The sequence below is a fragment of the Bactrocera latifrons genome, unplaced genomic scaffold, assembly GCF_001853355.1.
Source record: "Bactrocera latifrons isolate USDA-ARS-PBARC rearing strain unplaced genomic scaffold, ASM185335v1 scaffold_111, whole genome shotgun sequence".
Taxonomy (NCBI): Eukaryota; Metazoa; Arthropoda; class Insecta; order Diptera; family Tephritidae; genus Bactrocera; species Bactrocera latifrons.
This window is the reverse complement of record NW_017534531.1, coordinates 938,988-950,521: the sequence shown is the minus strand read 5'-3', so window position 1 is coordinate 950,521 and position 11,534 is coordinate 938,988. Positions and strand designations below refer to the sequence as shown.

Below are 11,534 nucleotides of genomic sequence, written 5' to 3'. Positions count from 1 at the left end.
CTGCAAAATAGTAAGTAAAACTTATAGCGAGCTCTACGTAATGTCAACAACTACATAATTTGGCAAAGCTTTTGTTTTCTGCTGGTGCGACTCTGCAGTCTTTACAATCGCCAAACCAGCTAAAATACATAGACTATAATATTTAATATACATCTTATTATTTTAATTACTACTTTTTGTAAATTAAAAAATATATATTTATTTCAGTTACTTATCATAAAGCTCAAAGAATGTGTTGTGAAACCCCTATGCCGTTSAACAGTGCTGTGAAAAAAATATGCGACTAAACAAAAATGCGCCAAAAATATTTTTGCTGAGACAAAAAAATATTTCTGAGACCAAAAATGGTTCTGTTGAGACCAAAATTGCTTCTGCTGAGACTAAAAATATTTCTGAGAAAAAAAATAAAATAAAAATTTTAAGTTCAAAGTAATTGCAATTTTGTTTCTAATATTTATTTTTCATATTGAATTAATTTAGCGAAAATGCAACACTGCGCACATTGGTTTGAACCCTTATAAAGTGTCAATATTAGTTTTGTTTTCTTAGTTTTATTTTTATTTTRTGTTAATACTTGTTCAACATTTATCATTTGCTATTAAAATTTGCTCAACAATTTATATTTATTTATGCTTTGTCCTTCAGCAGTTGAAAAGCTTGTGTATTTTTCGCTCAGTGTATACAATTGTAGGTGTATGGCAACGTTGTTGCATATGCTTTGAATCTCCCAAATAATTGCCCTCACAAATGACTTGATATTTTTGTTTATCATTATCTATGCTTCATTATGCTTTCTTTAATTAATTTATGTCTTTTTTTTTTTGTTTATATAATTCAAATTGTATTTACTTAACATTTTTAGCAATTATTCTTTTCCATATTTTAGTATTACTGCTTTATGCTTTCTTTAATTAATTTTTTCTGTTGCAACATTGTTTTGTTTTTTTTTGGTTGTTTAATGAGGAAAATATGGGCACAAGATTCTCTTATTCGGTTCCTATTTCCTTGCGAATTTTGTGGCCTCTGAATGAGGCTTGAATTTTGGTGGCTGCTTTATTCAATTCCGGATCGCTTAGATCGATATCCAGTTCTTCGGCCACCTTCTTGGTGATCTCCTGTATGTCGATATCGTCGGGCGTGTCTTTAGTCACAACTTTGCGTGTCATATGGCCACGGAAGGCGGCCTGGATTTTCGCTGCTGCGTCACACAGTTCTATAAAGAAAGAAGTGATGAGAAAGAGTATATAGATTATTACGATTCAAAAGTTTTATTGCAAATTTATTTTTGTTTTTTATGGCAATTATATATTAATTTTATTATAACAAACTATAATGAAACCTTCACGAGTGGGTCGGCTGGTAATAAATACCACAGTATCATGACGATGTCAAAAATGGATTGGTCACAGTTCTCCCCTGCTGGAGTTGAGAGTTATCTGCTAAAGTCTCACTTTTTAGTTGGGTGTTCGTTGCCCCTCATTAGCAAATAATAAGAAGTCTTAGAATANNGGGCTACAATTAAGGTTTGGATCAATGTATCATGCTAGCCGTGCCTAACTTCAACATTACTGGAGACCACAAAACAGCTCCGTTGTCACGAACGGAGTTTACAGATACGTGGGAACCTACTTTCCTTCTATACCCGCGGCTACAAATATGAACTAGAACATTACACGAAATAAAGAATTAAAGAAATCAAGATCCTCTGAGAAAAAAACCTGAGAGAGCTTAGTTGTTTCCAGAAGTGAGCTGCCTTTGTAACGGGTTAGAAAGTAGATCGCACAAAGCCATAAACTAAGCTTGGTCTAGGTGCAAGGGGACTGGGACTAACGCTGAAGTTAAAGCAAAGCCCAGCTTTAGGAAAGAAACAACATCAGAGATAGACGGAAACAAACCCGGCAAGTTAAGCATGGCGWCAGAAAAGGAAGGAGAAGGAGATGCTTAAAGTGGAATTGCCAGCAACGCTTCYGGCCTATTTTTAAGGTCGATAACTTAACGAAAGCTAGGTACGCGGTAGCTAGAAGCGTCCATCTGCCTACTTGCCCAGAAGGGTACAACTGCAATCGTCAAGCAGTGTAGAGCTTACTAAGAACTTCCAAGATATTTGTTTACCGTATTCTATCTAATTTTAAGCTTCAGCCACTAGCAGTGGTAGCCAAGAGGCTGAGACGCCGGCCAAAAAACCGAAACTGCATTACTTTTGGGTGGCTAGTTGAGGGAGATCCCGAAGGAAAAATTCCCAGAGAACAAGTAGGTGTAAGCTGCGTTGATAAATGTGCCAGATTTTGCTGTGGTTTTCTCGAAAGTCTTCACAAATTTCCACCCCTTCGTTGGCAGACTCGGGTGACGGGCTTGGGAGAAGTCAAGGAAAATAGTATGGAGTTCTTGAGTGATATCGAAGACATAAGACAAGGTGTGTGTTCTTCGGGAAGTGAGTTTACAGACAGACTTTGAAAATTATTGACTGAGAGAAAGAGCTATTGAGCTACTTAATGAGGTCACGAAATAATTCTGCCGAACAAAAGTAACAGCGCGAAACTGTAGCCATAGAAGATAGAGTTAAATTTACACAAAAATTATTTCAATCTCTGCCACTTTTCTCACCTTCGGACGTTTTGGCGCATAAAAAACGAGTATGAAATGAAATTTAGCTCAGGTTTGATCRATGTATGTTGGCTTAATAAAGTTGCAACACCAGAGTCACGTAATATTTTCGCATATATAAGTATGTACAYATATAGCAAGAGAATTATTCTGATGCTGCACGGCAAAAACTTTTTKCAATAAGTCATTCGTAGCATGAAAGTTGAGCTAAGGCCACGAGTGTGGCCTGAAAATTAGGCGCTCAAATGTACACTATGAATTCAAAACGGGCTGCTAGAGGCCGCTGTGGAAAAATGTCAAAAATTACTATGTATTCGAAGCGGAAATATTATATAATGAGTAGGTTGATATGCCAAATGAGGGAAAGTTGAAGTTGATTCGAGGGATGATGGTTTCCAGCTTTCAACTTTCGAACGAATTTTTGGTATGAGAAATGTTCTTGAAAAAATTCAACAGTCATTTCAAAGTCAACCACAGTTAATGAAAAAAAATGACCAATAATTTTTCATTGAATAAAGTCACTGGAAATGTGCGGGTTTTAAGAGATGCTATAAGTATAATGTTTATGTAGAAAGTTAGGTTGGGTAGGGTTAGGTTAGGTAAATATGACTACGAATCATTCCACTTGGTTAGCTAGAGATGCCGGTACATTTTCATGCTCAGTTCTCTTAAGTACAGATCAAAAATATTTTCTACAAAGGGTCTGGAGTTAGCTATAAAATTCAATTCAATAGGTTCGTAGGGAGTATCACAATCAAGAAGCTTCAACCTTACATACAACATTCTTGCCAAAGAATCTTGGACAGTGCAGGAGTAAGGGTAAATGTTTTCATCCCATCTTCCTCCCAACAGCTGTGACAAGTTGCCTCCTCCAAAATCCTGAGCCTCACCGCGTGAGTGCCAATGGCACAGTCTTCATTTTAGGATGCAGTTAGCATGCCTATCATTACGAACATGTGAGCCGTGCTAAGAGGTAGTAGTCCCATGGACCTTTAACGTTCCAGTCTGGACTTCTAAGCCATGCATACTAGGCTCACGCGAATCCCATAGATCCAGCGCCCTAGGGCACGAAGTTCTATGAATGACTTGCTCGTTCCATCCTGCTGTAAAAAATATTGATTTCATTTTTTTTTACCAAATTTCACCACCGATTCTGGGAGCTCGTATCATATATTCTGAAAATCAGAAATGAGTTAAGTTTCCTTTGAAAATTAACTAAGCTTTGCTTACTATAAACTACGCTTGTAATGAAAGTGCCCTTCAATTTTTTCCGCTCACTGCTTTCCTACATTTCAGTGGCCGTCAAACTTTGAATTTCCAAGTTTCCAACTTAAACTTAAACTTAAAGTTTTCCGAGTAAATTCTCATTACAACTTTTGTGGGCGACTTGGGCTTTCAGCGCCCCCAGACACATGCGCCTCATATATAGAAATATAGGTACATATACACATGTATATATACATAAGTAGATGTATACATATGTATATCCACATGCATATTCCTCATACATAAATCAATGTTGGTCTACTTTTTGATTGTTAGTGGAGCAAAGTTTTCCTTTTGGCCAACACAATAATTTTCGCGTATATGACAAAGTTGAGGTTGAAATGTTGCGAAAACAACAACAAACTGCTACTGTAATTTGCCGAACTTCGAAAAATGAGATTTGTGGGTCTGAGCTTTCGCGCGATTTTCGGCGGCAGCAACAAAGGAGACAGTAAATGGCGAGCTGTAATGTGGCTTTCAGAGATTAAAGATTTAAATTTTCCCTTTTCAATCGTTCTTAATCATGAGACTTGTTTAAAATGGCTTGTGGCTGTTAGGTAATTCTTGAAATGAAAAAAGCTTATTCTCATATTATATCCGAGGTGTTTGCAAAACTGGATTATCGATTATTATTATAACGAATATCGGTTGTTTAACTATTTCGTCGATTATAAAATGACCGGCTTTCGAAATTGAAGATTGGAAAGAATTTCAAAATTGCAAATGGGAAAGTATTTATATCAAGAAAGAAAGAGGTTTCAAAAAAACATTTACCATCCTCTTGTTTGTTATCGTTTCAAGAGTACCATAAGTTTTTTATATTATAATCATAATACTCGATAATAGCTGTTATCTTTTCTTCTTTGCTCTCTACTCTTTTCTGAGAAAGTATTGAGTTCTCTGAATAGAAACGAATTTGGCGAGTCTATTTCCACACAAGCGAGTATATGGATACCTTATTAAACCTGGACCAACACCAGTTTGATTTGGATAAAGAACACTACTCCATCAGAGCATTTATTGTCATAAACGCCCAGTTAGCTAGTGGTCTCAACTCCAAACCCTCTGTGAGAGGATTTTCCTCCAACCAGGTGTTGGCGCTTTTGACTACAGACCTGCTTGTGAACATCGAACAAATTATGCTCTCTCGAAAACTTAAGAGAAGGACCGTGAACTATCTGAGTGCTAGACAATCATCCATATTATTTTTAGTTCAAAATTCTAAATTAAGGGGTATTAAACAGGAAATCCTCTGCACCACAAGAAGGTGTTTCTATACCTCATACGCAAATGATTGTACGATAAGGACGTGGGGCAATGGAATTGATACCAAGTGTTCAAAAGTGAAGGCTTCCTCTCCTAGAACATTATTGCATCTTAATTGCGAGGAACCTAAATTTTTACCCTATCAATTCTATAACCAACCTATTTACAAACTGGTCGAAGAAGTACAAACTGGACCTCAAAATTTCCGTCGGTAATTTTGAAACTACGACGGTCAAAACCCCTAAACTTTTATATGTTAGATTCGACAATCTGAACTCCTTCACTACGCATACAACCGCCATAATTACCAAAGTACAGAGCCGCAATAAGAGTTTGGAGTCGCTAGCGAGCAGCAGTTGGAGTAAGGGCAAAGAGACGTTGCTGGCAACATATAAGGCAATCGGCAGGCCGACCATTAACTACGCAGGCTAATCTGGTCAGACCTCCCAGAACACCACACACCCAATTACAACAGCATGTCTACTGATAACTCCCATTGAAATTCTATATATTGAGGTCCAAATGTTCTCTGTTAAGTCAGTCATCTGTTTGAAGCAGAGCAGCCTTCTGGGAACATCCGGAGCATTCCTCCAATATGTCGACGAACTGGAACAATATATCAGCCAAATTTCGGACGAGACCAACTTTCGAGAGATGTTGAAGGAGTTCACCGTGGAGTTATTAACACCTTTATAGAATTTCCCCTCGAAAATGAAGTCCAAATAAAATCAATGATGACTATGGAATAAAATGTTCCATTTATCGACAATGATGAAGTTCGTATGGAATTACCCGCCCGAAGAACAACAAAGCGGTAGGAGCAGATGGATTACCGGCTGTGTTATTCAAATACAGCGGCGAAGAACTGACAACGTACAGGCATTAGCTTCTTTGCAAGATGTGGTCGAACAAAAGTTTGTCCAACGATTGTAATTTAAGTGTGCTCTGCCCAATCCACAAAAATGGAGACCACAATACGACTGAAGACTGAATTCCATCGTCAACAAACTGATTGGTGCTTATCAGTGGGGCTTTAGACCTGGAAAATCGACTATCGATCAGATTTTCACCATGCGCCAAGTCTTGGTAAGGACCCGTGAAAGGATGACCGACACATACCACCTCTTCGTAGATTTTAAAGTTGGTTATAAGCCGCTTTGTTTGAACTTGGTATCCGCGCAAAGCTCATACGGCTTTGTAAGCTGGCATTGGAGCAACGCAAAAAGCTCCGTCAGGATCGGGAACGACCTCTCCCAGCCGTTCGATACCAAGCGAGGTTTCAGACTAAGAGACTCCATATCGGCTGACTTCTTCAATCTATAGCTGAAAAAAATAGTACGAGCTGTAGGTAGATAGAGAAGTTACAATCTTTTATAAGAGTGTACAATTGCTTGGGTATGCTGATGATATTAATATTATTGACCTCAACCACCAGGCTGTTAGTTCAGCTTTCTCCAGATTGGATATGGAAGCAAAGCAAATGGGTCTGACAGTGAACGAGGGCAAGACGAAATATCTTCTGCTATCAAACCAAAAAAAGGGGTCAAGTCCTTTATTATTCTCGTCTTGGTATATGGTGCGGAGGCAGGGACAATGACATCATCTGATGAGTCGGCTTTAGGAGAGTTCGAAAAAGGTTTTGCGGACGATGTATGGTCCTTTGCGCGTTGGCTATGGCGAATAACGCAGAATGATGAGCTGTACGAGATATACGGCAACATTGATATAGTTCAGCGCATCAAGAGACAGCGGTTGCGCAGGCTAGGTCATGGGGTGCGAATGGACAAAAACACTCCAGCTTTGAAGGTTTCACTTCAGTACCCGCCGGTGGAAGCAGAGAAAGACTGCCACTCTGTTTGAAAGTTCAAGAGGATTTTACACTGACATGAAAAACCTATGTCTATGTGTTACTATGCCGGCTCAAGGTTGCATCGTTAGTGCTGCTGTCTGTTTGAACAGCTAGCATAGTGTATTCGATTCACGACTCTCTACAGCTTTGTGTATCAAAGACAGCTAATAAAATTGACTAGCTGCGTAGTTATACACCAGAGAGATATTTAAATATTTTGTATAATAAAATCCCATTCATAAACACTGCGCCTTCACCGAACTCTTTTAATATTGAATAAAAATGAAAAGTGTTTAATTCGGTCACGTTTCATTATATGCACCTCAATCACGATTCCGTTGTGGCACATTTCAGCAGACTTGAAAAGTTTCTCAAAACACGTCGCACAAAGTGAATTACTTTCATTGCGTTTGGCGTTGGCGGTGGAACGATTCATCGCTGGTAATCGAATTTGCTATTTCGACCAATGGCTGAATAGCTTTCGGACGTGCTCGAGTGAAAGTCAATAATGTGGACTATGAGACTTTCCATTCTTATGCAAAAATACAGAAAAAAAAAATTAAAAAAGAATACTGCTGCGAGTAAAAACGAGTGTATCACACATCCATTCATACACGCAGCAAATGCAATCTCAGTCAGTTGCAAATATGAAAAATGCCTTCAACACGGCACATGTGAAGTCATAGAACGTGCCACTGCTGCCAGAGTCTCACAAATACATAAGTACATGCAAATAACAACATTGGCGTGTTGCAAGCAGCCATCCTTCGTTATGACATGCTATACAACAATAACAACAGCAATAACAGTTACTTGTTATCATAGCACACCAACAGTGGCAGCAGCATCAACTGTCCGGCGGCAAAAATTATTGCGGTTGACGTTGCAATGTTGCAAGCAAACGAATACAGTCTCCTTGTCTGAAACCTCGCTTGGTATCGAACGGTCTTTTGTTGGGCTGTCTGTAGTGATTGCCACTTCTAAACGTCGGATCTTCGTTGCAACAAGATAGTGGTCCGAGTCAGTGCTAGAACCTCGTAGCGTACGCCCGTCTAAAACACTGAAGACGTGCCTTTCGTCTATCACAAAATGATCGATCTGGTTCGTCGTTTTTCGATCCGGATACAGCCAGGTAGCTTGCTGAATTTTCCTATGCTAGAATCTAGTAGTATAAATAACCAAATTTTGGGCACCGGGCGTAGCCGATCAGCCTCAACCCTTTTGGGGATGTTTCATCATGAAGGCTGAATTTGACGACCGTTGTGCCAAAGGCACCTTCTTTGCCCACCCTGGCGTTAAAGTCGCCAAGTATGATTTTAATAACGTGGTGGAGATAGCTCTTATAGCTGCGCTCCATTTGCTCATAGAAGAGATATTTGTTCACATCGTCCTCCTCTTTCGTCGGGGCATGGGTTGAAGAACTTCGATCTGAAGCGGATTGTGGGGGGGTGAATGCCAGGGCTCTCCCTCACCGAACTTACGTCATGACTAGCCCATTCAATATTGACTCCTAAAGCTTGAAAAGAGTTTGGTTTATAGGAGGGGAACACGAACTTCAAATAACCCCACAAGAAGTCGTCCAATGGTGTCAAACAACAACTTCTTAGAGGGCATTCAATGTCCTAATTTCTTGAAATAATCGTCTCTCCAAACTTGTCCCGAAATAAGTCGGTTATTGCGCGTGCTGTGTTGCACGTAGCCCCGTCTTGTTGAAACCAGATGTGTTCACGATCAACTTCCTTCATTTGCGATATAAAAAGTTGGATCCATACCGGTTTCCATTGATCGAAACGTTGTCACCTGCTTTATTTCGAAAGAAGTACAGAATGATGTTTCCACCAGAACAAAAAYCACACTACACGGTTCATTTAGGTGAATGTAATGGTTTTCTTTTCTTCAGCTTAAGGAAACTGGAATGGCTACCGTTCTCAAGCAAAACCTAACTGATTTGAGAAAGTTTCTCTAATTGGCTATATAAGACGATAAGTGCTAAAGAAGAAAACACTTCGAAATGATTTTATAAGTACAAAGGTATCCTTGTTCATTAGAGTCAATCTCAATCTCGGTGCTAAATTGTAGCACTGTTCTCATGGGATTGCATTTACGCCAGAGTTTAATTAGCGGCGACACATAGCATTAAGGGCTTAAGTAATGGGTCATTCAAAGTCCATATTAATTGCAAATTGCCTTTCTGCAGATGTGATTACAAATCCTGTTGTAAGTAGGCGTCTAGGAAGTGCGACGCTTGTTGACATAAACGAAAAATGAGTATATAAAGCAAGTTCGTAATTTCTGTCTAACTTTTGGTTATTTTATATATATTTTTAAGAATTATGTACCGGCTGGTTATCACACCACCTACTGATTCTTAGTAATGCCTGTTTGAGGTTCAGTAATATACAGAAGTATTCGTCATACAGAACGTCAACGAGTTTTGCAATATTTTAGAGCGATTTGATATCTAATTCTGTTACTTCATTTAGTCCCTAGAACTGTGTATTTTTTAGATATCTAGGACGAGTTCTAAATAAGGTGAAACAGAAGCGTAGTAGGTATTTCATCGGCTCTCTTAGACCTACTTCCCTTCACTTTCTGCATATATCGTCATTATTTATGACCATCCGGTTCGCATGCGATATCAGTAAGTGAGTTGTGACCTGACATTAGACCAACAACCGTCCTGCAGTCCTTCAGAAACTGAGTGTATACCGAGTACTGACTGACTGACTGTTTTTCGCATGATCGTGGCGATCTACATGCTCTTAAGACATTTCATATCTCCTTTATCCGTCTGTTAGGCCTTTCGAAAACGTAACATATTTCATGATCCGGTAGATAGACTGATTGTAATTCTGGCAATATCATCAGCTATTTCTTTTCTTGGAGTTTCTTTGCGGCTTGGAATCCAGAGTATATTGAGTTTGCTACGAAATTTGTAACACCCAGAAAGAAAAGCCGGAGTCATTATAAAGTATAAGTATATAAAAATGATCAGCATGAGCTGTGTCGATTTAGCCGTGTGCGTCAGCTTAGACGTCTGACTTTTCTTTTTATATGAGGTGTATGTACACAACGCCGGKGTTAGCAGCATTTAACGGCATGAATATTACCTAAGGATAAACCAACGACCGTTAATTTGATTTTTACTAGTCACAATGCAATCTTCGTGAACTTTTTTGTTTTACAAAATATTCACAATAATTAAATTAACCGGTGATTAGCTAACCAGACTTTCTTGAAAAAAAAAATAATATTCGGTGGTTAGTTAACAAAATTGTCATTTCGAGCCATAAAATGTTTCAGTATACATTATTTCTAAAATACATGAATTAATAAGACAAAAAAAATATATATATCCGGTGGTTAGCTAACCAGACTTTTGTGGTTATGAAATTGTCGTTTCAAGCTATCGTTATGGTTCAGCTAATATTAGTTTAATAAGTAAGTGAATACAACAAACAAACAAATATGTTGTGGTTAGCTAACCAGAACTTTTTGTTAATGAAGTTGTCACTTTAAAAATAGCTGAGAGAAAAAATTAACCGGGGGTTAGTTAACCCGACTTTCGTGGTAAAAAATTTCTATTTTAAACCTTTGTATAGTTCAGCTTAGATTAGTTTGAAAATATATAAATTAAAAAATATAAAAAATTAACCGGTGGTTAGTTAACCAGATTTTTATTGGTAATGAAAATTTCATTTTAAACTATCATATAGTTCAGCTTAAATTGCTTTAAAAATATTTGAGTTCAGAAAAAAGAAAAAATTAACCGTGAGTTAGTTAACCAGACACTTGTCGTAATGAATTTGCAATATCAGACCATCGTATGGAACAGCTTGGATTAGTTTAAAAATAGCTTGGATAACTAAATATAAACATATTCTGTTAGGGAAAGGTCTGTGATCGAACTTTCCGATGCATGAAATTACCAGAGAAATTAGTTTGGCGCTGCGAAAATAATATCGAGGCTCAATTGACGGAGCTATTTGAAGGGATAATTCCTTTTTATCGAAAGCTACATTAGCTGAAGAGGCTATGTCAGAGCTTTTTGCTAAGTCAAAACTTCCAAGTTAAGGCAAAACATATGCAAATATAGTGAGCGGCGAAAATGATGATGTGTAATATTAGTTGTCTTCGACTCGTCAAGCGTTGGAGAGTAGCGAATCGAACAAACTATAATGTACGGACGCAGACGGCATAAGTTTTTTACAAGGGAGCATAAGCGAGCAAAGTAATGCCAAGCCGATGGCGTTGAATATTACATACAGATCGTCACCTAAAATGCTAAATAACGTAAAAGCATTTTATAACGGCGAAGAAAAAATTATATAAAAAAACCCCCTCTTTTTAATATAAAGTTTGAGTTTTGATTATAAAACGGTTATATATTGGTTATACAACTCTACTAGTCTCTCACATGTAATGCCTGCAGTAGTTGCAGCGCGCATTTCCTAACAGGCAACTAATAATAACAAACATTACAAGCACACATATGCACCTGTAGCGAAGCTTTGCTGTCTGTCTTACTCCGGTACCGTTCATTCTTCAT

The 11,534-nt window shown here is 38.2% G+C and overlaps 1 protein-coding gene across 2 annotated transcripts in view; it reads right to left on the bottom strand.

The window, feature by feature from the left end:
- The window catches only part of LOC108974361 (uncharacterized transmembrane protein DDB_G0289901), a gene marked incomplete at its 3' end in the record, with an annotated part of 224,825 nt that continues 213,291 nt past the window's right edge, over window positions 1-11,534 (bottom strand). For both annotated transcript variants that reach the window (XM_018942128.1, XM_018942136.1), the window contains 1 exon segment: window positions 1-1,213. In XM_018942128.1, the coding sequence (XP_018797673.1) occupies window positions 987-1,213 (227 nt within the window).